General features: G+C 38.1%; 7 protein-coding genes across 13 annotated transcripts; 3 read left to right on the forward strand and 4 right to left on the reverse strand.

Annotated features, from left to right (window-relative positions):
• Positions 1-415: 415 nt before the first annotated feature.
• On the reverse strand, positions 416-7,841 carry LOC124174577 (F-box/WD repeat-containing protein 7-like). Of its 2 annotated transcripts, none has more exons than XM_046553788.1 (8): positions 7,528-7,841; positions 6,603-6,818; positions 6,286-6,518; positions 6,034-6,136; positions 5,444-5,962; positions 4,641-5,048; positions 4,165-4,480; positions 416-4,065 (listed from the first exon to the last, which is right to left on the reverse strand). In XM_046553788.1, the coding sequence occupies exons 2-8, from the start codon at positions 6,807-6,809 to the stop codon at positions 3,902-3,904; spliced, it is 1,950 nt and encodes a 649-aa protein (XP_046409744.1). In that variant the 5' UTR covers positions 6,810-6,818; positions 7,528-7,841; the 3' UTR covers positions 416-3,901. The 2 variants fall into 2 exon arrangements, with proteins under 2 accessions (XP_046409744.1, XP_046409745.1); XM_046553789.1 differs by having other exon boundaries at positions 6,603-6,872.
• Positions 7,842-8,258: 417 nt separating this feature from the next.
• LOC124174580 (vacuolar protein sorting-associated protein 4) lies at positions 8,259-11,654 on the forward strand. The gene is made up of 6 exons (XM_046553794.1): positions 8,259-8,628; positions 8,719-8,830; positions 9,011-9,387; positions 9,485-9,752; positions 9,836-10,278; positions 10,440-11,654. Exons 1-6 carry the CDS (start codon positions 8,605-8,607, stop codon positions 10,539-10,541), a joined length of 1,326 nt encoding a protein of 441 aa, XP_046409750.1. The 5' UTR covers positions 8,259-8,604; the 3' UTR covers positions 10,542-11,654.
• LOC124174578 (pyruvate dehydrogenase [acetyl-transferring]-phosphatase 1, mitochondrial) lies at positions 11,117-14,686 on the reverse strand. 2 transcript variants are annotated; one of them, XM_046553791.1, is made up of 5 exons: positions 14,544-14,685; positions 14,110-14,362; positions 13,711-13,852; positions 12,905-13,384; positions 11,117-12,730 (listed from the first exon to the last, which is right to left on the reverse strand). In XM_046553791.1, exons 2-5 carry the CDS (start codon positions 14,239-14,241, stop codon positions 12,048-12,050), a joined length of 1,437 nt encoding a protein of 478 aa, XP_046409747.1. In that variant the 5' UTR covers positions 14,242-14,362; positions 14,544-14,685; the 3' UTR covers positions 11,117-12,047. The 2 variants fall into 2 exon arrangements, with proteins under 2 accessions (XP_046409747.1, XP_046409746.1); XM_046553790.1 differs by having other exon boundaries at positions 14,110-14,686.
• A 278-nt stretch (positions 14,687-14,964) lies between these two features.
• On the forward strand, positions 14,965-18,922 carry LOC124175064 (kinesin-like protein KIF18A). Of its 2 annotated transcripts, none has more exons than XM_046554919.1 (3): positions 14,965-15,159; positions 15,227-17,898; positions 18,162-18,922. In XM_046554919.1, exons 2-3 carry the CDS (start codon positions 15,269-15,271, stop codon positions 18,199-18,201), a joined length of 2,670 nt encoding a protein of 889 aa, XP_046410875.1. In that variant the 5' UTR covers positions 14,965-15,159; positions 15,227-15,268; the 3' UTR covers positions 18,202-18,922. The 2 variants fall into 2 exon arrangements, with proteins under 2 accessions (XP_046410875.1, XP_046410876.1); XM_046554920.1 differs by having other exon boundaries at positions 15,233-17,898.
• Positions 18,923-19,070: 148 nt separating this feature from the next.
• On the reverse strand, positions 19,071-20,650 carry LOC124175065. Of its 2 annotated transcripts, none has more exons than XM_046554922.1 (4): positions 20,210-20,650; positions 19,751-20,091; positions 19,491-19,671; positions 19,071-19,280 (listed from the first exon to the last, which is right to left on the reverse strand). In XM_046554922.1, exons 2-4 carry the CDS (start codon positions 20,089-20,091, stop codon positions 19,227-19,229), a joined length of 576 nt encoding a protein of 191 aa, XP_046410878.1. In that variant the 5' UTR covers positions 20,210-20,650; the 3' UTR covers positions 19,071-19,226. The 2 variants fall into 2 exon arrangements, with proteins under 2 accessions (XP_046410878.1, XP_046410877.1); XM_046554921.1 differs by having other exon boundaries at positions 20,167-20,650.
• An 84-nt stretch (positions 20,651-20,734) lies between these two features.
• Positions 20,735-22,341, reverse strand: LOC124175067 (28S ribosomal protein S35, mitochondrial). The gene is made up of 3 exons (XM_046554927.1): positions 22,115-22,341; positions 21,174-21,796; positions 20,735-21,070 (listed from the first exon to the last, which is right to left on the reverse strand). The coding sequence occupies exons 1-3, from the start codon at positions 22,224-22,226 to the stop codon at positions 20,804-20,806; spliced, it is 1,002 nt and encodes a 333-aa protein (XP_046410883.1). The 5' UTR covers positions 22,227-22,341; the 3' UTR covers positions 20,735-20,803.
• An 826-nt stretch (positions 22,342-23,167) lies between these two features.
• Positions 23,168-26,585, forward strand: LOC124175066 (beta-parvin). 3 transcript variants are annotated; one of them, XM_046554923.1, is made up of 6 exons: positions 23,168-23,876; positions 24,363-24,494; positions 24,789-25,052; positions 25,153-25,547; positions 25,626-25,869; positions 25,959-26,585. In XM_046554923.1, the coding sequence occupies exons 1-6, from the start codon at positions 23,189-23,191 to the stop codon at positions 26,033-26,035; spliced, it is 1,800 nt and encodes a 599-aa protein (XP_046410879.1). In that variant the 5' UTR covers positions 23,168-23,188; the 3' UTR covers positions 26,036-26,585. The 3 variants fall into 3 exon arrangements, with proteins under 3 accessions (XP_046410879.1, XP_046410881.1, XP_046410880.1); XM_046554925.1 differs by lacking the exon at positions 23,168-23,876 and adding an exon at positions 24,139-24,201; XM_046554924.1 differs by lacking the exon at positions 23,168-23,876 and adding an exon at positions 24,144-24,205.
• The last annotated feature ends 517 nt before the right edge of the window (positions 26,586-27,102 follow it).

Here is a 27,102-nt window from a genome sequence, read left to right on the forward strand (position 1 = left end):
TTATAATATAAACTATTGAGCAATATACAAATAAAACATGATCCTTGGAGAAAGATCATGGTACAACAAGTAAAGATGCGTTTTTAGGGATCACACATTCAGTTCCTTTCAATTATAAGTTAGACAGCGCCGTTTACAACGTAGCTCAACGATAATTGACTTTAGCATCGCAAAAAAAAAAAAAAAAATCGCATTCCATTCATAGTAACGATTTCTTTCTCGATGAACAATAATTGATTCGCGTGAAAATCTTCACTTTTGCACGCGTATTGCACAAGTTTGAAAAATTCACAAAAAATTAAAAAATAAAATAATAATAAAGTAAAACACAACTCTTCTCATTGTATCATGACTGAAACAGACTTTTGTTATACATAAAATAGATGTTCAAATCGAAGGTCGCTACATAAAAGTTGACCCGTTTACTGCATTTCCAAAATATTATCTGGATTTAATTTCGTTTCCGTTCCTCCTGTTTTTTTTTTTTTTTTTTTTTTACAATTAACTAGTTCGTACATGGATTTATCATTTAAGAGATACATAATTACAATTTTAGCACAAAAAAACAATTATCAAATAATTATTAAGCTTGAGTAAAAAGCTGCCGAACTCATAGCCATGATACGATTTGAATAACCGTTTTTAAAACACAAACATATACATATAGTTTAAACATTTGTAAAGTATTGTAGAGAATGATGACTGAGAATTGTTATTATTATGATCGTTAATATTTGTTCGGTTCACAGTAGTTGCTCAATACTAGAAGAAATTCTCGAACAAATGCTAATATATAATATAGTACCTCTTATCTTAGGTAAATCCACGAATTACGTTAATTACAATCCTAAATTTTAATGACATTTGCTTTTAATTGCCCCTCCGCAGATCTTATCCTCAAGTTAATTCCCCCAATACATCGCCATATAATTTTTTTTGCATTATATTAATGAGAAATAGGCACGAATTGTGGTAAATGCTTGCAGCTTATGCAGCAATTATACATTATAAGACATCTCACCAGAATATTAATATATGGCGAGCTCAAATTTGTTTCCTTCTTGAATAAATGTTCACTGTTAATCGTGCCGAAATTGTTTATGGTCGTAAAACTCACGTACTGTCCCACTGATTAATCGTTATTTTTCTATTATGTATTACTCGGTAATTGAATGATGTTTCAATTTTTTATCTTGTACATAATATGGATAATTCAATTTCATCCTAGCTGTACGCCCTTTAGAGAATTATGAAAACGATATTACTGTAAGAAAAGAAATCCAATATTGATAATGAATTCTTCCAACGCCCATTATAGATTTACACCTCAGTCATATAATACTAACACATTTTTGTGAAATACGAAATTCAACCCTAAAAAATTGGTAATTTTTCTTTTAGCAAGTTATATGCAAATCAAATCTACATTCCACTACACAACAATATTCGCCACCTATCAATAATTTTTTACCCGCAGATTCTTTCTCATTTCAATGAAAATATACGATATACATGTACTCATTCATTGTAGATAGAAAATTTACCGAATTTTTTTTTTTTCAACACCTAATGCTTCTCATTAATTTAGGCACATACATTAGGATCTCATTATTCAAAAACAGAATTGAATTAAAATTGCGTGCAAGTCTCAGTAATAATAATATTAACAATAGAAACGTCCATGACGAGAAGTGTAATTCTTTGATTATGTTAGTTATTATTGACTTTATGCTCGCCTCGCTTTCTGTTGTGCCAGGGCAATAGCAACGAAATTTATTCAAATTGTGATAGTGTGTAAAGCACGTAATCTTCCGTAACGGATGATCACATGTTCAACAAAAGCATTACAGATCCTTCATAGATTCCGTTGAATCCGAATTTTATTTTCTATTTTCTTTTTAAGTAACTTTGAATTAGCTGGGATCCATCTTAAATATAAAGTATAGGCTGGAGTGTACGCCGTGTTCGATTCGTGTTATGAACATGTCTCACTCAATACGGTAATTATGAACTTTTAGCAGCCAAGGAATTACTAATCAGTCAATTTTATGCGCATAAGATACGTGACAAGATTTAATATAATAATCTAGGGATGGCTAGAAGGTAGATTCTAAATGCCTGTAGAACCCGACGGTTTTTTTAAATCTTCTTTGATAAATAGTATGTTAGTCGTAGGTATTGCTGTGCAATTTGATCCATTGAAGAGATCATCGTTGATTGTAAAATACTAATATTATTTCTAGCACGGCATTTTCCAAATGTAAATACAAATGAAACAATAAATTTCTACAAGATTAAAAAAAATTCTTTTTATTCTTCCAGGCGATATTCACAAGAGGAATATTCTCTTTCAAATTAACAATCGCCGTATTCAATACCTAGATCCCGATGCGAATTAATTTAACAGCAATAAATAGTAATTGATAAAATTAACGAAATCTATAATTCTTTCGAAAATAATAATGCCCTAATCATTCACTCGTTTCCACTTTCGTTCAAAATAATTCAACAGAATTTATAAAGACAAAGGAGGAAAAAAAAAAATCAATCAACAATTATTGCTTTACTGGCATAGATTGAAAAATGTTTGCTTTCTGAGTGTCCACATTATTAATTCCAAGTCAAATTCTAGCACACAAAACATGCATTTTGTTGTACTCATGCTATAATCTTATCATTGAAGATCACAAGGTCCAGAAGATATGCGTTATTGATTCAATTTTGATATATATATATATATGTATATATGTATATATGCACCAATTCTCGACCTATTCCTATCTGAGGATGATACGTGGGAACAAAATATATATATATATTTCATAAATATATATACATATATTTTGTGCGATAAAATATGACTTTTCAACCCGGCATAGCATTCTAAATACCCAGATAACATCAGGTAGGTCTCGTATATTTGAAACTGATATATTCTAAGAAATTTTTGCACTGCTGCGGTTGCCCGGTGAAGAAAAAGTGAATCGGCGAATAGCAAAGATCTTTAATTTTTTTTTTAGAATGTTTTCGTACTGTTTTTTAATATTTCTGGCCATTATTTTCGTTGTACTTTAGTTCAACTTAACGTATGTTAACGTGACATACTACATCTCAGGGCAGTTTTTGCGGACTTGTCAAGTGCACTGTGTCCCATTTATTACTATCGAACGAGTAAGTGGTTTTGTTCCATCATATATATGATAAAAGCGAAGAAGTCAATCTAGAGAAAAATGCCAAACTTTGTACATACAAAGTCGCTAATTTTAATTCCTTACGATATTTCTTCGATGATTCGATAAAAAAAACAAAAAAAACTAGGTTTTACGTTAAAGTTTTGATGAGTTGCACAAGTTTCACATTGAGTTGTGAGAAGAAACGAAATCAACTTTATTTCAATTCAAATAAATGGGGCACAGCTCAGCTCTGTGTGAATGGAAATTTTGATTATAGCGATTTCTCAGCGTGGGGTAATTCTGTAAATTGTTCTATGAACTCAGCTGATTAGCGCGGTAAACCTTTAAGATCTTGCTTCCTCTTAGGACATAATATGTACATGCCAATAATTGAATTCTTTCAGAACAGTATGAATCCGTTGATAAGATTTATCCTGAATTGTCCAACAATTGCGTAATAACTTCGATAGCTCCTAATATTCCGCAATTTGCCGTAAGATTTGAATTTTATATTTGTACTTTGCAGTACGTACGACCCACAATCAACAAATATTCATTGTGAAGAACCTAACGCTCATTTTAGAACTCCCTTCACAATAATTTCATGCAGTCTTATCACAATCACACCATGTAATACATGAACATTGTACAGTAGATTGGTTATGCTACCTAATTATAGTATGTACAGAAGTCACATAGAGGCGTCGTCTTGCCCAAAGACGGGAAGACTATTTGGCCTCTACGTCAAAGTCAAGAACCAGCAGTTTGGTTTCCTCGGTACCATTACGACTGCCCACGGCACACACCAGCTTCGTATCGCTTGCTCGAATTCTCCAAACTACACCTCCACTACCCCCACTCTCCAGAGCCACAAGATTTCTTATGAAGTCTCCTAAAATCACGTTTTAAAACAAATATCATTTTACAGTTCGGTTCCACTACGGTAGCTCTGATATTGTAACATTGCTTTGAGCAAAGAGATGAGACCCACCAGTCTTAACATCCCACAGTTTGACAGTCCCGTCATCAGAGGATGTAATCACAAAGTGACTGTTAAACTGCAGACAGGTAACTGCGGATTGATGTTTGTTTGGCCCGGAAAGAGTTTGCAGACAATGCCCACTAACAATATCCCAAACTTTGACTGTAGAATCGGCATTACCAGATACAAGAATATTGTTACGGAGCTCCATGCCCGAAGTAAGAGACTGATGACCCATCAGGGTGTGCCTACACGCTCCCGTCTCAACTTCCCATACCCTAATGCTCGTGTCCAATGATCCACTCACCACATGGATACCGTCAAACTAAACGAGACAAGAGGAAATAGCAATTACTATTAAATGATGTAATTATACCGCAGCAGCTATTTGCTAAGAACATTTTAAATTGTTTCGGATAACAATACTAAATATTACACCTATTACATAAAGTTAAACTGCAATGATTTCTTCCAAAAGCTCTTACTTGAAGGGAATAAACGCGATTGGTATGTCCTTGCAGTGTGTGAAGGCACTCTTCTCGTTCAGGATTCCATACTTTGACCATATAGTCATAAGCCCCACTGACCACGAGTTTTCCATCATATTGCACGCATCTAACAGCTGCGAGATGTCCGACCAAAACATGGAGACACTCCCCTGTATCAACTTGCCACACCCTTAGTGTAGCGTCTCTGCTGCCACTGACCACCTTGTTGCCATGGAGGTGCATACACCTTACTGTCGATGTGTGACCGTAAAGCGTATGTATGCACTGGCCCGTCTCTGCGTTCCAAACCTTTAAGGTGCGGTCTGTGCTCCCACTGATTACTGTAGTACCAGACATCTGTGAGGACCAGACACCACCCGTATGCCCAACCAGTGTTCTTAAACACTGTTGACATAAAATTGATGTGGTTTTATTTTTGTATCGAGGGTGCTTGCTTCTGCGTGTTTTATATGGAGCAATGTTCTTATTTCATAGCGGGTACGTCTATGAACATTATTCAGATGCTTTAAAAATGGTGCAATAGAAATGAATGTGAAAAAATCCCAGTATTTTTAAACAAAGTAATATCGCAACATTCAACATAGGACTAGATAAGATGTGATACGATATCGAACATAAAATTTTGTAATTTATAACAAAATCGTCCAGAATACTTGGGTCTAACAAAATAATCATATGAATTTTACCGAATACAGTATTTTATAAAGTAGGTACTTGACAAAGAATAATTTAAAATTGTTACAAAGTACGGGAAATAGAGTTTAAAACATTTGAATTACCTTTCCTGTAACAGCAGACCAAACTTTGAGGGTATTGTCGTCTGAGCCACTGACAATTCGATTACCAGAAAACTGGAGACAGGTAATGACATGATCGTCGTGACCCTTTAAGACTTTGGGTGTACGAATCGGTTTAGTTCTCCAATTCATTTTTATGTTATGCTGCCTCATATACGCCTGCTTCCATGGCGAGGAGCAACTATTTGAATTTCGACTATTTTTACGTTTTGGCGTAGGTAGGTCTTTAAGGTCTTCTATCCCGGTTGCTCGGCATTTTTCTTTCCACAATAGATTGTCATCTGCAAGAAAGCGCCAATTTCTGCATGTTTGCGCGGCTCGCAATAAATCTCTTGGTTCTAAGAAGGCTAAGACTGACAATGCCAACTCTTTAGGGAGTAACGAAATAAAGTCCCTCTGAAATTGTGGTTCGATGACTTGCATCATATGCCGAACTTGGGTTGGTTCGCATCTTTCTATTAGCTCATCAATAGCCAACATCCTTTCTGCATTTGACCATCTCTGTAACAATTTATTTTACTCAAAGGTCAATTGTCATTAATAACATAAACTCCACAGTCTTCACCACTTACCTGAAACTGTAATAACCAACTGCTCATTTCAGGTGGGGGATTGTCTCGGGTCGGAATGATGCTTCTCACATGCTTCCCTTTGTCGTCAACCCGTTTCACAACCCTACAAAATTAGTTAAAATTAAAAATAGTTTACAATGATTTAACACAATTATATCTCCCTGTTGCAAGCAAATTGGCATTGTTAAACAATTGTATGTACCATATTGAATTTCAAAAAAACAAAAAATGTAACAAGTTCAAACTACTCACATAATATAAGTCTTTTCCTCTGGGTTAAGCTTTTTACAGGGCAGTGTAGACTCAGCTTCGCTTTTACGTTTCCTCTGAGGCTGTACTGCGTCTAGTGGAACACATGTGTGAAGTATGGGACTAAGAGGTCTCGGTGGTAATGTCGGCGATGATTGCAACGATAACGAATGGCAGTCGTTGGCATCATTCTCTTCTCCACATTCGGCATCGCAATACATGCCCCCATCACTTGTCTGAACATTGATGAAAAGAAAGTTTTAAATAAGCAGAGTAACGACAACATACTTTTGTATTTACAATGCTTTTCTCTTATCTACCTCGCTTTCTTCATCCATACTATCCTCTTCTTCTTCCTCGCCTTCTTCTCCATAATCCTCAGACTCCCCATCGTGCACAAGTGCGGATTGCAGAGGATCTAGTGTACTTGGTCCTGGAACACCTTCAACACCTTCAACGGGACTAGGGCTTGTACCTCCTGGTTTTTCTCCTCCTAACGCCTTGGACGACGACGAAGGGGTAGACATCACTGAGTTCTGGCGTTATCACAGGCCCAGAAAATTGAAAGCATTATATTGGAGTGAGATTCTCTAGGTCAAACAGTCGTCATATTAATCTTTTGCTGTGTAATGTTTGGACGGTAAAAAGATGTTTCATACTAAAATAACATATCGAGCTAATTTTGCACAGCCACTGCCGCTAGAGAATTCTTTGAGATAGAGTAAATATTAAATGAAAGTTAAGAGCTCCAAATCACTGCTATTAAAAATGAAAAGCTTCCAATTTGCAATATTGCTCCTAATTTGAGCCACAGTTATGAAAAGAAACTTGTTTATGCTACACCTGTGATCGACGACAAGTATGGTCATGACATTGGTTCGAAATGAAATGAAAGCAATTGATACATAATAATAATCAGTCGGAGGTATTAATGCATTGAGTTAGATTTTAATGGAGGTTAAAGAAAATATGTGAAAATGGTAAGAGAGGTGAATTGAGGTGTGTGATAAAAATCACACGGATGAAATACATGGATGATAATTCGAACGACAATTGAGGTAAACCCTAACCTTGAAAAAGAGCACAAGTAGAACTTGCCATTTTGAAGATAGCCTTTAAGAGAAAATGTAACAAAGGGCCGGTTTGCCACACCCTGGGAAGCAGGGAGCGATTTACCACTCGATAAAATGGCTAGATGCAAAACGGCGGTGAAAGAAGTGTGGAAAAAATCAAATAGGTTCATACATGGTCGACTGATTTCCACTTCTCTGCCTTCCTTCAGCGGTACGGGTTTATTCAGTGTCTCGCCTCGCGCGAGACGTCCCAACTTGTTCGGGGTTGTAATTAATTTTCTATCAACTACCCACGGCACGCATTTCTCGTATCGTACACCTCGGTTAGGTTATAATCTCGCAAATTTATTCCCCACAATTATTATTCCACCACTAATCTCTGCAAATAAAAACAATAAACGCTGATAAACACGGCGTAGGATCCATCGACGAACCGAAGTTGTTCCCTTCGAACTCCGTGCTTCGCACGATGCCTTTGCACATGCGTTTACTTCGGTTAAAAGACCACGTTCTCAACACACTCTAGCCGCGTTTCCACTGATCTCTGTACTAACTGGATGGCTGACTAGTGACTAGCGACCTAGGCCTTTTTGATTCGACCAGAAGCAGACGAAATCGATATCAGCGCCTCAATAGCCTTAGTGGAACTAACGAATCACGTGGCTTATTGCGTATGTCATTGGTTAAAGTGACAAGACCATGTGACTAAATCTGTTTCTGATAGACCATCACCCGGGCGACCCGTTAGTTTAACTTCGGGTATTGCAGCGCTAGTGTCGGTTTATGATTTGGGGCTTACGAGATCAGTGCTCATTTCCACATCTCTACACAACTAGTTCACCCGGAACTCCGTGAGAGGACGCCAAAGCTGCGTTCAAATGAGATCGCCCAAGGTTTTTTTTGCCTGGAGAGTCAATGCGTACGGGATACATTTTTTTAAAAATTCATTCGCTGGATCAGCCCGATGCAGCGGTGGTAGGGTCATGGTAATGGTAGAGTAGGAGTCACCGTCAGTGACGTCAGAGACCTAAATTTTGAAGGTTAAAAATTTGACAGAACCGCAAACTTCTCCAATCGAGAGCGATCGAGGCAGTTTACGCAACGTGCGTTCGATAATTTATTTATGGATAACTGAGCTTTTTTTGCACGTGTATAAAACAGCATTAATATCATCAGTTCAAGACTTTCTTGAATTCCGCATACTTCACTCTGGTGAGCTAAGGTTAGGGAGGAGCCATTTCACAATAAAATGGCAGCAGGAACAACATTACAGGTACTAACTATTGGGAAGGTTTCCTCAAATTTTAAGCCTGGATATTTTCAATTGACCAATTATTCTCGTTTTCTACCCGTATAAATACAGAAAGCCATAGACCTGGTTACCAAGGCCACCGAGGAAGATCGGAACAAAAACTATGAAGAGGCTCTGAAGCACTATGAACACGGCGTTGAATACTTTCTTCATTCAATCAAATGTACACATCATCAGTATTTACATGCCTCAGACTCTCGATTCTCCTTCCAATTCACTTCTGTGGCATGAATAAGTTTTCTCAAATACATATTTGTTGACTTTGTTTTCAAAATGCAAACACTTTATTCAATGTTCACTTCATTCAACTTCGCTTCATTTCATCAATCAAACTTGTTTTCAGATGAGGCTCAGGGAGAACGAGCCAAGGAAAGCATTAGGACAAAGTGTTTACAATACCTGGACCGAGCTGAGAAGCTGAAGGAATATCTAAAGAAGGGAAAAAAGAAACCGGTCAAAGATGGAGAGAGTAATTCTAAAAGTGATGATAAAAAGGGTGACAGTGGGGATAGCGACAGTGACAGCGATCCAGAAAAAAAGAAATTACAAAGCAAATTGGAAGGGGCAATAGTAATTGAGAAACCACAAGTAAAGTGGAGTGATGTCGCAGGGTTGGACCTTGCTAAGGAAGCTCTAAAAGAGGCTGTTATCTTGCCCATTCGTTTCCCTCATCTGTTTACTGGGAAACGTATCCCATGGAAAGGCATTCTGCTCTTTGGCGTAAGTTTCAGACCCAAAACCCTTCAATTTATGTTATATGTATATTTTTGTATCATTTATTATGTATTCCCACTATATATGTTTATATTTATTCCAGCCTCCTGGTACTGGTAAATCGTATCTAGCAAAAGCAGTAGCAACTGAAGCAAACAACTCCACTTTCTTGTCTGTATCTTCATCAGACCTGGTCAGTAAGTGGCTCGGAGAATCTGAGAAGCTAGTGAAGAATCTATTCGAATTGGCACGCCAACGCAAGCCTAGTATAATATTTATTGATGAGGTAGATTCTCTCTGCTCCTCACGATCAGACAACGAATCTGAATCTGCTCGCAGAATAAAAACCGAATTTCTAGTTCAAATGCAAGGTGTGAAGATAAAATTCAAAGAGCTCAGTTTTCCCAGTTTCATTCAGGGTTTGAATGTAATGCACCGTTTGTTTTTCTTCTAGGTGTTGGGACTGACAACGAGGGAATTCTTGTTCTCGGTGCAACCAATATACCCTGGGTATTGGACTCTGCAATCAGAAGACGTTTTGAGAAGCGAATTTATATTCCCCTTCCAGAAGAGCATGCTCGTATGGTTATGTTCAAACTTCACCTTGGTAATACCGCTCACGTCCTGTCCGAGGATGATTTTAAGAAATTAGCAGCCGCAACTGATGGCTACTCGGGAGCTGACATAAGCATTATTGTTCGTGACGCACTTATGCAGCCTGTGAGGCAAGTTCAAACGGCCACCCATTTCAAAAAAGTGCGCGGACCTTCTCCGAAAGATCCAACAATAATTGTCGATGACCTTCTCACCCCTTGCTCTCCGGGCTCACCTGGTGCCATCGAAATGACCTGGATGGAAGTTGAGGGAGATAAACTCTTCGAACCTCCAGTCACTATGGTAAGGATGAGTTAGCCGATACCTATAAATTTATTTGCTAATTTTTTCATATTTCTGTAAACAAAAACATGATGCACAGAATTGTGGGTGTATTTTTTGTCTTTCTATTCAGTGAGATTTTTTAATGATGATTCTAACCACTTTTATTTTTATCAATTTAGAAAGACATGATGAAGTCACTGGCTACCACACGTCCGACAGTTAATGAGGATGATATGGCAAAGCTGGAGAAGTTTAAGGAAGATTTCGGCCAAGAAGGCTGAAGCAATCTACAATCCAGTTACAAAAGAATTTCACCCACAATTAAGACATACACAAAGTTATACACGCTTGCCTTATTCCGAATTAGGATGAAACACAGATTTAGCGTTTGTATGAAAAAAAAGCAAGAAAATGAAAAATAGCTTCACCAGATTTTCTTTCAAGTCCTTGTAAGATACTCGACATATTTCTTTTGCTGTCGATGATATACAATTGAATTAAAATTATATAAATTACCAACGATAAGCATGAATGGCACCAGTCCTTGGGCGTAATTTTACATGTAATTATAATGTATAAATATTAAATATACAACATTATCTATCTGCGAAAATATTATAATTACGTTTGACAGAAATAAATAAAAATAAATGAATAATAAGTCATGTCTACGGTCGCAGCAAAATAATCTGCAATTTTACGAACAGAGTAGCTGCACTTACATGAAATTTACTCTTGGCATTGCTAATCAGTCAATTGCTTTTTTCACCCTCGGTTTCCACGTAGCTAAGAATCCCTAGATGTATTTCTTACAAAGTTATGATCATTGATTATTAAATAATATTTTTCTACTTCCTTACAATTTTTTACGTTAATGCAATTAATATCGAGATGATCTTTTAAGATATATACGGAAGGTGTACATTACTGTGTACTCACCGGCAATGAATAAGAAATAAAATAGGCTCGAGGTACTCACAAAATTGCAAAATAAAACATCCGAACAGGTTTTCATCCATACGTGATGTATATCAATGTGTTAATAATAAGTATAATTAGTACTTGTACTATGTAAATTGTGTTTTTATTGTTAACTAAATAAATAACAAGTTATTATAATGTATTTGAATTAGACAGTTCACAGTTGCATTTCAATAAACGCCTGAATTGTAAAAATATCACAAAATGAGAAGTCCGGATTTAGCCGAAAAGGATCGTATACTTTTAAAGGATTCGAAACCAAGTTGTGCAACAGCAATTCTAATGACATCACAAAAAATTCACACTCCCTTCCTCGGCAAGCTCAATAAACATCGATTTTTCATTACTTATATTGAGTTTGGTACCGCCCAACTGCATCTCGCAATAAATACGTATCTAAGCTTCATTATCTGGCAGGTATTCAAAAACTTCTTATACACTCTCAAGTCGGTTATACTTGTTAAACTTTAACTGCTATAGCGCCTTTTGCACATAGTTATAAGCATTTTCGTTGCAAGTTTAAAAAGGTCAGCTGATGAATACTTCTGTCGATGCTGCTAATGTGAATTACATAAATATACGTATAATACGCTAAAATAATCTATGGCAGTAAGTAGAGATGCGTAAAATCGCCAGCGATTGATTCAGCAGAAATAAAAGTATATAAAGATACTGGTTTTGGTGAAACGGTTTGATTCAAATAGGGTCAAGAGAGATTATCTCCTTCAGCACTGGGTAATTACATCTGCATTTCAGCATTCAAAGCTGAAGAAGTTGCTTACAATGACTTCAAGCTTATATAATAATCACGGAGGACAGTGCCTTAAGAATTCAGAGTCAAAGTACGCGACAGTGATAGTAATGTCATCACGAAATACTCTAACTACTTCACCAGGCAATGTCAATAATTGGGACAATTTTCCATGGTCTATACCATACTCCGTACCTCCGAGCGCATTCCGCAATAAATGCGTAGCTGCATTACTGTCTAGTGGTTTTTTTTTCAGGCCATCTTTACGCTGTAGTAGCATCTCATTAATTTCTGCTAGCTTCATGTTTTTTCTCGGGAGTTTCAGCGGACTCAGAGTTACTTTTCCGCTCATGTGCTCACCGACAAGTCTGACTGCTTCCAAAGGTGATATCAACTCCCACAATCCATCGCTACCAATTATCAGAAATTTATCTCTTGGGGTCAATCTATGATAGTGTACTTCTGGTTTAGCAGTTAGATACGGAGGAGTATGATAATTCGGAGGGATAGCACTTTCACCAAAATACGGCACTACTACATCCTTCAATATCTCCTTACTCCATTTATATCTAAAGTCTCCCATAGCACGCAAAGGTGCGAGTTGACCAAGGAGACGCTCCATCTTTATTACAGTAGACCGTTCGTTGTTCGGATGCTCAGATAAAATCCTTTCTACTTCTGTACGGTTATCACTGTTATGTTCCACCGTCATCATCTTCGCTGACCATGCATCATTTTCTGAGAATGAGAAAGAAAATTCAATATTCAATAAAATATCCTCTAAATTCTGTCATCACTTTGTCAGTGCATTGATGGAATGGTATTCTATAATGGTTTTTTCGCACAGCTTATAGTCAAGTTAGATGTAACAAATGAATTTTTAATGTTGAACATGTTATACATATGTAGCACCTGAAAGTACGCCAAGCACAGCTTGGCAATCTCCAAGACCAGCAACATGCAAGTGAGGTCCGTCTATGTGGGCTATCACAGCCACAGCACCAGACATTGCAACGGCGAGAGTCCTTGCGGCATCTTTTCTACTTAGTTTCATCAAGGCTTCGCAGGAAAGATCGTTATCCAATCTAAGAAAGGCATTTTCAAGAGCTGTTTCCATGTGAAATTCTTTTGTAGATCCATGTTCGACCAGCTCTTTGACGAATGAAAAAAAACTTGCTTGATAGAGTTCTCGGATATCGGCAACAAGCTCTACTTTATCATTGAAACTTTCTATCAGTTCCAACCTCCTATCGTCACTCTCAATCGAGTTGAGATACTTTTTTAATATTTCAGTGGGAAGTAAGCATGCAGAAATGTAGTGGAACAGTCGTTTCGAAATAACCTGAGCACAGGCACCACCTCCGTGACCATCAAATACTCCCAACAACGTACCTAATAAAAGAAATTCATTCATTGTTCGTTTGATTCTTATTTTTATTTTTTTTCAGAAGACACAACAAAATGTACAATTCTGTAAATATTCCTATTGCTATTCTGTCTGTCTAAAATAGCTTTCCCGCACACAAGACCTGAGATTTAATCAACGAATTATTGAGTCGACAAATTTCATGCAATTCTTCAAACATGCTTGCAATAATTAAGCTATCTGATACACCACCCACATCGACGTTTCCAAACTATTATTACAATATAATACTGTGCACGTGGAACAAATTACAATAAAAATTTCAAGCATTGTGAATTCATGTATTTTTTACCTTTTGTTAAAAGACATTGTGCCTCGGATCTGGTGTCCTCTATAGGATTATTAGATGCCAGTTGATTTGAGTCGTAGCATTTAATTGAATTTGGACCATCAAAATCTTTGGCATACTCATTGGCTTGTAATATAGACGTCACCTACAATTTAAACAAGTAACATTCATTTTATCTTCCAGTTAAAGTGAATCAGTTGTTTATTGACTAACCATGGGAAAAATGTACCAACCTATATTAGATTATATGGAATCAAGGAGTAACGAAAACAAGTGCTATGTGGTAAGCATGAGCTCAATCAATGTTCAATTAGATGAGTGATAATTGTTCGTTCATCTGTTAAGATTGATGCGTTTGATAGTAACTGCATGCTCTAAAATAATTTTAAATAAGGTTCATACCTCTTGAGGAGTGAGACGAGGTAGGGTGGCGTAGAATCGCTGTTGAGCTTTATCGACTGGATATTTGATGTGCCTGGTACCGACGTTGGTGCAATTTAAAACAAGCCGGGGGGCACAACTACGGAGTACCATCCTACAGACCTTACAGATAATGATTTCGTATCTTCTACAGGGGAAACTTTTGTTTCAAAAGATATAAAAACTGTTTACGGTACCGCCACTTTTCCAGCACATTTTTTTCAAATTAGGCACACTGGAAGAAGGTTAGAAGATTCGTGAATTTGCCACACTTGGCTGGCTGATGAATTAAATTCACGCTAATTTAGGCTACTATTGGCAGATTCAACACTGTTTCTCTAGGGCATTCTCACCCTGTGAGTTAACAAATAGAAAATCTTCGAGTCTTAAAATAGTTAACAATTTCAGCGACTGACCTCGTCTCTTGCTCCGATCCTCGGACGAGCACGGGGTTGGATTGTGTTCGCGCAAATATTTGTTGCTAACTTCAACCGTGTAATCAGTGATTCTCAACTCATATTTCGCAAATGCGGATTTCAAGTTGGAACGAGAAAAATGTACAACGACTACAGCGTTGAGTACTACAGTGATTGAGAAATATAATAATTATTCGTATGGGATGAACCCCGTCCAACACTACACCGTTCATTTAACTGTTGCCATAACTCGTGGGTACTAAGAATCTGGAAACGAATTTGAACTTGGCGGGCTCTTTTCAATGTCGCTTCCTTGTGGCGTTGAGCGTGGCTTTTTAGCGAAACTAACCGATGTTCGTGTGACGCCACCTACAGAACTCTAACCGCGACAATTTCGGCAATATTTATAATCCAGTATGCTATATAGCGCGCTACCAGACCCGTGATCCGCCTCACAGATTCAAATTTGATAGCTGTTTAACGGCCAGCGATGCTTACCGTTGTTTGTTTGGCTCTAATCTTACCCCCAACAAAGAGTGTGAATTTTACTAAAAGTGAATATATACCATCAACACCGCATAGGAGTACTGGAGCGAAACCAGGACGCGTAAATAAGGTATTTTACACTGGTGAAATGAGATATAAATCAAATCAAAGCGGGTGGTTAATTAGATATATACAAGTTTCAGGGGTAGCGTTTACATCGGCGGCACAATAACTGAACGATGGTTTTCAATCGCAAAGATCTCGCGAAAGCGTTTTCGCCGAACAAATTGAAGGTACATGCTCGCAAGAGGCCCATGGTGGGCAATTCGTCGCAAAAATGTACGACAAACGGCGTCGCGGGAAACTCCGTAAAAAGCGATGTGGGAGGTTCCCGGGCAGCAAATGTGCGAGTGATCGTTCGCGTACGTCCAGAGAATGAGCGGGAATTGCAAGGTAATCAGAGAATCATCGTCAAGACAATAGATGACAAGATGCTTATATTCGACCCGAAAGCCGAGGAAAATCCTTTCTACTATCAAGGCGTTGCCCAGAAGGGTCGCGACCTGCTCAAAAAGCAGAACAAGGAGATGGAATTTATTTTTGACAGGGTGTTCGACTCGACGGCCACAAACCTGGACGTCTTTCAAGGCAGCACCAAGAATGTTATAACCACTCTCCTCGATGGCTACAACTGCTCCGTTTTTGTGTACGGTGCAACAGGCGCCGGAAAAACTCACACAATGTTGGGGGGTGACGGGGATCCTGGAATAACTTATCTCACTATGGCTGAACTTTTTTCTGAAATCAATGAACAGAGTGAACGAAAGGAGTTCAACCTGGGGGTGAGTTATCTTGAAGTGTACAACGAAAATGTTCAGGACTTACTCGTTAAATCTGGACCTCTGCACATCAGGGAAGATGGAAGTCGTGGCATCATGGTAGCCGGACTGACAATTATAACTATAAAAAGTGCCGATGAACTACTGGCCCTTCTGGCAAAGGGGAATAAAAATCGGACTCAGCATCCGACTGACGCTAATGCGGAGAGCAGCCGAAGCCACGCAGTTTTCCAGGTTTATGTCAAGATGAAAAATAAGCTGGATGGTCAAGCGAGGCATGTAAAATTATCGATGATCGATTTAGCCGGCTCTGAACGGGCATCTGCGACGGGATGCAAGGGAGCCAGATTCAAAGAGGGGGCTAACATCAACAAATCTTTGCTGGCACTTGGCAACTGCATTAATAATTTGGCTGACGGTCTGAGCCACATTCCATACAGGGACTCGAAGCTCACAAGATTACTGAAGGATTCACTGGGTGGAAATTGCCACACTGTCATGATAGCCAATGTCAGTCCCTCAAATTTCAGTTATGAAGACACTTACAATACTTTGCGATATGCCAATAGAGCAAAGAAGATAAAGACAAACATGAAGAAGAATGTTGTCTCTTGCCAAATACATATCACAGGCTATATCAAGATGGTGGAGGAACAAAAGAAGGAAATTGAGAGCCTTAAGCGGAAGTTGTTGGAGGTTGGAAGCAGCTCAGCTGCGCCTTTGGTTAGAGAAGAAGAAGATTTATCCGAATGGCATACAAGGATATCGCAGTTGCATGCGAAAAAGAGAGTCTTGAATGCTAAGATCCTTTCACTTGAAAGTACGGACAAAATATTATGCTGCCGAATAGAATATAAAAAGAAGGCAAACTCTAGACTACGTGCCTTAAGTTTTGACGTTGATGCTGTGGTTCCTGACGACGTTAACACCAGTGGTAAAACACGTGTCAACAAATCAATGTGCTTCTTCAAGAGGCAGAGAGAGAGTATAAAAATTCAAATGGACGCTGCATGGAATGAGCTAAGAGAAATTGAAACTGAACTTCATAATTTGAATCTCGAAATAGAATCAAACGGCCTATCGAATAAATTGGCTGACAAAATATTAATTTGCAAGAAAGACATTAATCAGTCCATAGTCGAACAACAACTAGAACATTCGAAGAAACTTTCTAATCTCCAAGAGTCCGAAATACATTCTACAGGCAACATCGTTCAGCTGGTGGGTAAAACTTTGGTCAGATTTTTCAACCTGATGCACGGGTATGGAACGATAACTGAGCCAATGAGAGAAGAATTCAAACAGCTTATTAAAACATCTGAAGGAGTTAAGAGCATCAAGTGGTCGGATGAGGAATTAACGATGGAAGAAAAACAGTTTCACAATTTTTGCTCTCTCAGTATTGAGCAGCTTGACAATCCTCTGCAACACGAATCACCACCTTCACCAATGGTGTTACTAGAGGATGACGAAAATGCGAATAATAGCATAATAAATACAACGTTTGATACTCTTCCCACTGAGGAAGATCTGGCAAAGTTAAATAACGCGACAATGACGGTCGATGCAAAGGAGGCGAGTTTGACAGAATTAGAAAGCGAGGATTGCGGCGAAGATGAAATAACTGATGAGAAGGGAATTGATACGGAGAAGTTGAACAATACGTTTAATTTGATCGAAAATAAAGCTAAGAAACGTGTTTTAATGGATAAAAATCACGTGACTAGCAAACCGACGGCGAGTAAACTGGCAAAGAAACTAACGCCGCAAAAGACTCAGAAACCTTTGCGAGAAAATAACAGTGCCACTGGCAAGGAGAACAAGACTGTCCCCAAAAGCGTTATGAGCGCTAAGAGTATTGCTATTTTGAACAAAATGAAAGCTGAGCGGATGAAGAATTTGCAAACCGTCGTAAACGAACCGTTCAGCGATCAGCCTAATTTGGTCCATACAAAGACGATGCGTGTAAAAGACAAAAGAGGCTTGTTGTCCAGCTCGCATCCTTACAACAGACCTAGTGCAAAGCAGAAGTAAGTTATATTTTAGATCAGTATTTTTGGTAAGCATTTTTAAAATGTTCTTATGTATGTATGTATGTACCTGGAAAACCTCGATAGGAAAATTATTAGCCGAGGTATCTGTTTGTTTTTTCAAAATCATTTTGATGCAGTGCCTCCAAAGTGGGAATGAAAAACATATTTTATAATAATCACAGCACAGAGCTTGACTCAAATTTTATCATAGCACTAATTAAAGTTTTTTTTAACTACATTCACGAAAGTAATTCTTTTAGATTTAACTCAGCCCTGCCATCTTCACGGGTCCCCTGGTGATCCTACGAGCTAGTACAAACGTTTCTTCGTTATGCATTTTACCCAAGTGAAAAAAAAATTATATGATTCAGAGTCAGTAAAGACGTTGTTTGCAAACACTGTGTAATTGCTATTTCTAAACTTGGTTAGAATAACATTATTCTTTCTACTGCAATTACATGATACCAGGTATCGAGTTGCAACCAATATTCTTGCTAATTCCAATCAATGAGCTGCATATGCAAATATTACGATTATCATGAGGTACATGAATAATTACATGAACGTACAAGAGCGTGAGAATTATAACTACCATATAATGTAATATTTTCATAGCTTAATAATTAAATTCAACTCGGTGATTTCGTTAAAAAAAAGTAGCGCGGTGACTAAAAATTAGCTTTCATGTTTTCCCCATAATACGTATGTCTTTCCATGTCATTTGGGTCCAAAATTTTATGGGTGGTGATGAAGATATGTAAAAATTTCTAAATTAATAAATACCGGTATTACATTATATTAATAATACATTAAACTTTATTGACCACAATAATTATAAATATTTGATAGTAGCTTTATATATGTATATGTATAATGTAAAGAATTTATTAATGTAGATGTTGTATTGTGAAAAAAAAAATTAACTCATATCTCTTTAATTTACGCACTTGACTTGATATTATTTTTGTAACATCCTAAGAAAATGAGATTTTTTAAAAAGTAAAGTACCTATTTATAATAATGATTTCTGGAAAATTCTTGACCCTCCTTTATCGTGCAACAATTATGAAAAAAAATTCTGAAATTACGAATTACTCAGAGGTAACTTTTTACACCTGATTCAACAAATTCTACAATCGCTATGGTTATTTATCCATTCAGGATTAAATATTATTCCATCAGCGGTCTTATTAAAAATTGCTTTACATAGGTGATGTGCTTCAAATTTTTCAACCTAAACTGATTGTGTTGATATTAAATATACAAATCGGAATTATTTATTGTATTATGCATTACCGATAATCAAGAATTTGATTAATCAATTTTCACACCGTATTTTCACTCGGCTTTTCTTCAGACGTTTTTTCATTGAACAACTCCTGCAAAAAATGAGAATAAGTCTCATAATCGAATTAAATTAATTAATAAAGTAAACGATAAAGACAATTTCTTAACAGTTTGTCAAACTCAATTTTCGCGTGTAAGACATAATTGAATATTCTTGACGCTGTAAAATGAGTTTGGCTGAACTGCTTTATTATACCTAGAAAAAATATACTGAAAACATTTGAAAAGTCATGAAAGCTCACATAACGGTCCATAGCGTGAAACACTCGCTCTGCAATGTCCTGGATGCTAGCCTCCAGTGACTGCCGACTGCTAACAATCGTAGGAATGATGGATCTTGATCGATCGAATAATGAAACAAAGGATTGTATCAAGAATGCCAAAAACGCCAGTGAAGCCAGGATGCTTATGGGGTCGAATCCTCTGCAATAATCACAAGTAAATGATCTATCAACGTTGTCCACGATTCTATCTACTTTGAGAAACAGGATATTGAACTCACAGAAACGCTGGTACATATGTGTGAGCTGGTGCAGCTGGAGCTCCGTAAGTGTTGTAGTAGCTTCTTGGCTTTACTTCGTCGTAGTAAGTTCCTTTTCGCCTTTCTGAGGTACTGCTTGAAAACTTGGAGAAATCTTGCAAAGGGATTCTGAACCTTTCCACGAGTTCGCAGAGCGTCAAACTCTTGCATGCCCTCAAATCCTTCAGCGCTGTTAAAAATACCGAGTACAAGTCTGTTGTGTACGGATGTTCTGTTGTGCGAATATTCTCTGTCTGTTGTTGCGCGACGATTGATCCCCAGAGTTGAAAAGTTGTCAGTAATCCAATCCACAACATTTTCATCTGAGAATGAATATGCAAAACATAAATTCGTATTTTATTTAATCACAAGGCGATATTAACTTTGCCCATGCGTACCGAATTGCATTCCATCAGGCACCACCAAATTCGAACAACGCACCTCTCATTATAGTTTCTTCTTCACTACTGGGATGTTGGAAACGAAAGGAGTAACTCCAAACTGGGCGATGTAAGATGTGTATATACATATATGTATATATATACCAACGTATAACGAGAGAACGCAATTAGGCATACTTGGCTCGCTCCACTTGTCTGTTACGCTCTTAGACACACGATCGTTTATGTGAATTTGGGTGCGTCCTGTGTGACGACTATTATGAAAAGGTCTATTCTGTTTACCTAAGGATGACATTCTAATAGCACAACTTCATTGTCGTTGGCCAATGAGCCTTGAGTAACATCGGGGTGCACGAGTTGGACACTTTGCATAAGTGAAAAATTTGCGTCACATTCTGACCGTTAGTCTCAATTGAAATTGATGTTCAAATAATCGCTCTGATGTACCGAACACATGTGAGAAGAATTCCTCTGAGTCTATTTGTACTTAATGACTCCTCCGATCTACAAAGAATTTACCACTGACAATACTCTCGGCTTACTAATCAAAATTAAAGTGATCATGGGAATAAAATTACTCTTTTTAATGCTACCGATTTATTCATATTTCAAAACAACACTATAAGTCATCGATTTATTCCTTTTCCTGCCCTTCTAAGAAAAGCATGTTTTTAACTGCCTCCTTGTATTTGTTTAGTGAATATTCATCCTCCCCGTTATTTATCAGGTCAGAAACTGCGATCTTATACTCTGTAGCATGTGGAATAGTTTCATAATCGTTATCTATAGGAGGTTCAGGCCAACAATACAGGGTTATTAATCCGTCTCGGCTCTTGCTCTTGTCCCAATCGTAGTACTCCATGTCAGCTTCAGACTTCTCAGCTTCCCATGGCTCTGTGCGCTGTTGAAGAAAAGATAACACATCAAGAATTGCTTTTTTCATTGGCGCTAAAATTTAGAGCATAGCACAGTTGTCGTTCTACGGATCTGAAGAAGTTACTCACCCAAGATTCATGGTATAAGGCAGTCAAGAGGTACTCGATGTACTCAAAATTTTGTTTTCTAGTTGGGCATCGGTCAGAAGTGATAGTGAGTAGGTCGTCTTCCGGATTGTACCTATCTCCGACCAGTCGAAGTAGTTTATCTCTAGCATGCTGGTCTAAGTTTAAAGTCGATAGTTTTAGCCTGACTGTAACAACTCTGGCCAAGGGTTCTCTAACCGTCGGAGAAGAGTAGCAGTAATCTGAAGTCATGACTTCAACTGGAAAGTGCTTCTCGCATTTTTCATCGGTTTCTAGCCCAGCAGGCCAAGGAGTGCAAAATTTTTTCAAAGCTTCACACTGTTTTGTTACAACAGGTGGAGTCAGATGGAGAAAGTTGGGTATCTTCATAAGCTCTGCATTTCCATACTTGTTGGGCGGAGCTGCGTTCTTTAAGGGGTATCCTTGACGCACAGGCAGAGGTACCGTTGCCGGGTGGAAACTGCGAGCGGCAGGCCAGACTGATCCCCAATCTTGGTCAAATTTCATTTGAGTCGATCGAGGCGGAGGTACTTCTGTTCGTCGAATTTCTCGCTTTTGTCTTTCCTGTACTGGGTCGGGTCTTAATTTGAGGACTCGGAATTCATCTGAAATATTTTAGTCAGGGCGTGAAGTTAATAGTTGGAATCTTTCATATAAATCACATTCATTGCCAGGAAGAAATATTGAATGTACCACATAATATACCGAAAAATGCTCATTGCTATAATTAAGGATGTACGTACGTATCGTAGGGATCGGTGAATGAGGATTTTCTGATATTTAACACTGTATCATATTTGACAGGTAACAAAAATAGTAATTATAGGGTTGGAATATGAGTGTGGTATTTATTTCATCTATTTAAAAAAGTTAAACAAAATTTGCGGCTGAAAGTGAGGTTAAGTCAAGTTTAGAGGGCTTACCTGGTGCAACGGGACTCGGAGGTTCAGATTGTGTTGCGAACGACGAAGTTAAACTCGATATTCTTGCTATTTCCCGTGTATTTTTCACTCCTAAGCGTGTGATGATCGACATTTTATTGATTATCTTTAATTCTCCATTTACCTTAACCTCAAAACACCAACAAGTCAATTCAAGTCTTGACTCGAATGTGGTGATAGTATCGAATATCGATTAGTCGCAGTATCGATTTCATACGAATCGATATTTGGTTCGACTTTACAATTTTTGAATTTGATAATTTTAAGATTCTATTCTACACACGAAATTGGTATTCATCTAATTTTATTAAAAGCCGTCCCTTCGCTCAAGACGTTAAATGCTCTGTATCTAAATAGATGAATCTATTATTTCGATACCAACTGCATTTGACTCCCGCTGCTTCTTCGGCTACGTTAAAACGTAATGTGTGTATGATATTTTCATGAAATTAAAGATTAACGTTGACTAAACGATTGATATGACGGCCATTAACATTTCAGAATTAATCTAAGGTGCGTCAGCATATAATTTAAAAAAAATTATATCTGTTGATAAAAAATGCACGTAGTATAAAACAGTAACCGTAGTGTTACATACTTGCAGCTGATCAGTATCAGCTGCAACGACCAGCACGGATGTGGAATTTCCTTTTAAAACCGCGCGGTCAGTTGAAGCTTATGAAATAAGGATGCTTGTTATCGAATGATGCTCTGTAACTAGTCGAGGTGTGGTCAGTGTTTTACTCTGTCCGGTTCAGCCGTGCTGCTTGAATATTAAAATTTATTGTCAGGATATACTGCAGCTATAGGTACGTTATTATATATATATATATATTAGTCAATAATATCAATCACACGAATTGATACCGCAATTTATCGCCCTTTCATTTAAGCGTCGCAAGATATTCGTTTCAAAATGAGCTTCATCTCACCCTAAAATTAACGTTTGGAAATGAGGCTACAAATTTTTATTTCTATTTTTACTCTTATTCTGTTTCGTTTGTCTTGCAGAATATTAGATTTGATTCTTAACTGCTATATTGGTCATTCAGAACGATGGAGGATGAAATCCAGCGTCCGATTGTTCGGGACTTACGTCGTCAATCATCGATGGAAACCCCGTTGGAAGCTTGCATTCCATCGGATTCAGATTCTGGGGATGAAGACAAGCAATCCACGTCCGTAAATAAGGATAAGCCTCAGCAGTTGACTCCTGGAAAAAATACAGCTTCAAAGCCATCCTCGATAAACAACCTGCGCAACCAATATGAAAATATTGGGCTAATTAAGGTAATGCCTGCAAATAAAGCGGATCCGAAAATAGCTGTACCCGAGACTGTTGCAACACCAAATAAAAGCAAGCAAAAACCGATAGTACCAACAAAAAAGAATGAAGTACCCAAGGTGAAATCGAAAGAGAAGAAATTTGCACCACCTCCAAATCCCAGAAAGGAATCTCTACAAAAACCAGCATCAACTGTAGGAGGAGCTATTAGCGCATCGCTGATAGCTGAATTGAGAGGTCGTTGTGAAGAATCCGACCAGGTTGAAGAATCACGAACGAAATCAAAGCAGCCGTCTGTGAATCCGGTAGCAACGGTAGATTCAACTACAACGATAAATCAGGATGTTTCAGAGTCAGCCCGAGTCGAAACTCAAGCAAGCGTCGCGAAAAAAGAAGACGAAGAATCATGTTCTTCAGGAAATAAGACTGACGCAGCTGCGCCTGTTAGTACGATAAAAGGTAACGAAAAACGCAATTTTTGTTATTTTTCATGATAAAACTGAGAGATATTATACAGTTTGCCATCGCTGGTGGAAATTGGAATGAATAATGCGATGAAATGGTAATGAAATTTAATAAATTCGAAATTTCTCAGTGGTTGTGTCTGGTTGCCGACATTTAGGCGTTTTTTCATTTTTCGGCTAACGCCTAAGGATAGACAACTATACACACGGCTAATTGTCACATGTATATTTACCTAGAATGTCTAGCTGTCAGAGCCATAAATAGGCGGGGGGATTCCACTCACATGTGTAGAACGCCGTAGGATTTTTTTTCCATCCGCGTAGGTAATTTTTAACGCGGCCCACAACTGTTGGAACTGAGTATACATATGCGCTCACACGTATCTCGCGTGTAGGCACGGTGAAAGACTGCATACCGTTTACCTTGGTGTTTTTTCTGTTGCACCATCGTCTTGCCTCGTCGCTTGCCCTGCCCATGCAGCATTTCCTGTAATGGCGTCACCACGACCAAAATCTCCTCGACCAGTGCCAGTGTCAGCGAAGAAAGATGAGAAGGAAGAAAGTTTTTGGGAAAAAATCGGGACCCTTGGTCGGAAGAAGCGGATCAAGGAAGGTAAAGAATAATTCGACTGACTTAACCTATTTTTACTTGCTCGTCTCTCTCCTCGTCGTGACGTCTTTACCTAATAAGGTCGAGACGATGATGATGATGATGACGAATCGCGTTCGCTTTTGCTTTTAGTCAGATCAGATTGATTTGTTCTTTCAATTCCATTCTATTGTGACACAACACTGGCATTATCTGTGGATCTGACACGATTAGATAGCAATATAGTGGTTTCGGCCTGTTTCTTTCGGACTTACATTATCAGACAACAATAATAATGCAATACACGTTTTACATCAGTTCAAGAGGTGCAAGAGGAGGGTAAACATGCGATAGATTCACCTGGGCTAGCTGCCAACCCAGATATGCCACCGGAAGAATACACTCTTGATGAAAATGAGGAAAGATCAATGACAGATCCTAGGTCCCTGGAAGATTCTAAATTGCAGGAGCTAATTTACGTACTCATTGAATGGATCAATGACGAACTTGCTGACCAGAGAATCATCGTCAAGGATATAGCAGAGGATTTGTACGATGGCCAGGTTCTGCAAAAACTGTTAGGTAATGAAATTTAGTAATGTGTTCTGTTTCCTCGATATGCATGTGAGAAAAAAAAACGCAATACAGTTAGAAGAATGACTGAAAACTATTATTTTTGCAGAGAGATTAACCGGTGAAAAACTGGACGTACCGGAAGTAACACAATCTGAGGAGGGTCAGAAGCAAAAGCTGGCTGTAGTATTGTCAGCCGCAAATCGAGTACTGAATCGTTATCCGCCTTACAAATGGAGCGTTGATTCTGTACATTCCAAAAATATTGTATCGATTTTACATCTTCTCGTCGGATTGGCAAGGCAATTCCGTGCACCAGTAAGGCTGCCTGAAAGAGTAGCAATTCAAGTTGTTGTGGTACGAAAGAAAGACGGTCAGCTGATCCACAGGACAGTGCGGGAAGAAATCACTTCCACGTACGAGGATTTGGGAATGCGGTGCGAACGCGACGCGTTTGATACCTTATTTGATCACGCCCCTGAAAAACTTGCAGTCGTTAAAAAGGTGGGCGTTATATCGTAGCTTCGTTACTTTATACTTGGGGCAATGATAAAGTCATAACAATTCTGTTTTTTTCCACAGTCGCTGGTCACGTTTGTCAACAAGCATTTGAGCAAAGTGCACTTGGAAGTAACGGAATTGGACACCCAATTTCACGACGGAGTATTCCTCACGTTACTTCTGGGTCTCTTGGAGGGATTCTTTGTGCCATTGGGCAGTTTTCACCTGACTCCAAAGACGCATGATCAGAAAGTGCACAATGTATCTTTTGCTTTTGACCTGATGCAAGAAATCGGACTCCCTAAGCCCAAAGCTAGACCCGAGGGTGAGTTCCTATTGATGGAGTAAATAAATAATTCGGCTCTGTATTTTTTGAAGCAACCGCTTTTTATCAACTCTGTAATTCTGTTGTAGATATCGTCAACTTGGATCTGAAGTCTACCCTTCGTGTTCTGTACAATCTCTTTACAAAGTATAAGGGAATGAATTAATGTTTATTATTTATTTAGCAAATGCTACACTACTCTCCCTATCCTGATCTATTTTTGCAGCAGCTAATTCAGCCAGTCTTCGTCTAGTCTACAGAAGAGTAGATAATACGAATATTTAGATTTGATACCGGAGCAGGTAGCATTTTGCTTCTACAAACTCGAATGTAAATTAATAATGTTATATAATTTGACTAACCAAAGAAGATGATATTTTTCGCTTAGTTGGATATACCTATGTAACAAATTCCCGCGGTAGGTAATTTCACACGAAAACAAAGATAATTTCCTGCATAAGAATATAAGAAATTCCTAACATTTTCTAATGTGCACAATACGCGCATGCACGTAAGTTTTTAAATGTTGAATCGTGACTTTTCTGGTGCCTTTTTTAGTATCACGTAATACTGATACTAAATAACAATCACAGTGTCTTCTTTAACCCCGTAAGATTTTCAAATGTGTAAAATCGGTTTTAGTAATACTTATACCTGTATATCGTAACAACGCTTACATTTATTTACACTACAATATACCGAATAAATTTGTTTAAACAAAAACTGTTAGTCTTTTTCAGTAAAGAAACACTTGGTATAGGATAACATACAACGCCTACGACCAAAATAGATAAATGTCATTACTAGTTGACGTTTTTTTATCTTTCATTTAGGGTAATCGGCGAGAGTTGTAGTGCAGGAGTCTATACTTCACGTACGGGGAAGCGCCAGGATCAACCTTGCACGTATGAGAATAGGTTTCGATTAGGTTTCGATTGAAATCACACAGCAAAGTTCATACAGGTTCAATTTAAAGCAATTTATATCTTTCATCCTGTTACAAGCAGCCGCTTTCTGTCCATGTGCGCCTTTTCCGACCGCTTATTCTCCGCTTTTTATACGAAAATTCTCTCTCCATTTGTATCGCGTGAAAACGATCCGTTCTACGAGCTAGAACATGTTTATGGTCAGTAGGAACTTCAGGATGCTCGCTCGATTTTTGAGAAAGCGTTTCGTCTACGATCGCGTTCAAATCAGAAAATACTGTTTTGGTTATCACGATGTTCGCTTCTT

This window comes from Neodiprion fabricii, chromosome 2 (assembly GCF_021155785.1).
Source record: "Neodiprion fabricii isolate iyNeoFabr1 chromosome 2, iyNeoFabr1.1, whole genome shotgun sequence".
Lineage (NCBI taxonomy): Eukaryota > Metazoa > Arthropoda > Insecta > Hymenoptera > Diprionidae > Neodiprion > Neodiprion fabricii.

Excerpts from the sequence above, each read along its gene's own strand:
- LOC124174578 (XM_046553790.1), bottom strand. The coding sequence starts at position 14,241 with ATGGTACTCCGTAGTTGTGCCCCCCGGCTTGTTTTAAATTGCACCAAC. Across the intron at positions 13,385-13,710 it reads ACAATGTCTTTTAACAAAAG|GTACGTTGTTGGGAGTATTT; the intron begins GTAAAAAATACA and ends TTCTTTTATTAG. Across the intron at positions 12,731-12,904 it reads TGTGCTTGGCGTACTTTCAG|AAAATGATGCATGGTCAGCG; the intron begins GTGCTACATATG and ends TCTCATTCTCAG.
- LOC124174577 (XM_046553788.1), bottom strand. The coding sequence starts at position 6,809 with ATGTCTACCCCTTCGTCGTCGTCCAAGGCGTTAGGAGGAGAAAAACCA. Across the intron at positions 5,963-6,033 it reads GTTGGTTATTACAGTTTCAG|AGATGGTCAAATGCAGAAAG; the intron begins GTAAGTGGTGAA and ends AAATTGTTACAG. Across the intron at positions 5,049-5,443 it reads GGTCTGCTGTTACAGGAAAG|TGTTTAAGAACACTGGTTGG; the intron begins GTAATTCAAATG and ends TTATGTCAACAG.
- LOC124175067 (XM_046554927.1), bottom strand. The coding sequence starts at position 22,226 with ATGTCGATCATCACACGCTTAGGAGTGAAAAATACACGGGAAATAGCA. Across the intron at positions 21,797-22,114 it reads TCCGAGTCCCGTTGCACCAG|ATGAATTCCGAGTCCTCAAA; the intron begins GTAAGCCCTCTA and ends AAAATATTTCAG. Across the intron at positions 21,071-21,173 it reads CCTTATACCATGAATCTTGG|CGCACAGAGCCATGGGAAGC; the intron begins GTGAGTAACTTC and ends TTTCTTCAACAG.
- LOC124175066 (XM_046554923.1), top strand. The coding sequence starts at position 23,189 with ATGGAGGATGAAATCCAGCGTCCGATTGTTCGGGACTTACGTCGTCAA. Across the intron at positions 23,877-24,362 it reads GCCTGTTAGTACGATAAAAG|CATTTCCTGTAATGGCGTCA; the intron begins GTAACGAAAAAC and ends CTGCCCATGCAG. Across the intron at positions 25,548-25,625 it reads AACTTGCAGTCGTTAAAAAG|TCGCTGGTCACGTTTGTCAA; the intron begins GTGGGCGTTATA and ends TTTTTTCCACAG.
- LOC124175064 (XM_046554919.1), top strand. The coding sequence starts at position 15,269 with ATGGTTTTCAATCGCAAAGATCTCGCGAAAGCGTTTTCGCCGAACAAA. Across the intron at positions 17,899-18,161 it reads AGACCTAGTGCAAAGCAGAA|ATTTAACTCAGCCCTGCCAT; the intron begins GTAAGTTATATT and ends TAATTCTTTTAG.
- LOC124174580 (XM_046553794.1), top strand. The coding sequence starts at position 8,605 with ATGGCAGCAGGAACAACATTACAG. Across the intron at positions 9,753-9,835 it reads ATTTCTAGTTCAAATGCAAG|GTGTTGGGACTGACAACGAG; the intron begins GTGTGAAGATAA and ends TTTTTCTTCTAG. Across the intron at positions 10,279-10,439 it reads TCGAACCTCCAGTCACTATG|AAAGACATGATGAAGTCACT; the intron begins GTAAGGATGAGT and ends TTATCAATTTAG.
- LOC124175065 (XM_046554921.1), bottom strand. Across the intron at positions 19,672-19,750 it reads ACATATGTACCAGCGTTTCT|AGGATTCGACCCCATAAGCA; the intron begins GTGAGTTCAATA and ends TGATTATTGCAG. Across the intron at positions 19,281-19,490 it reads TTCACGCTATGGACCGTTAT|GAGTTGTTCAATGAAAAAAC; the intron begins GTGAGCTTTCAT and ends CATTTTTTGCAG.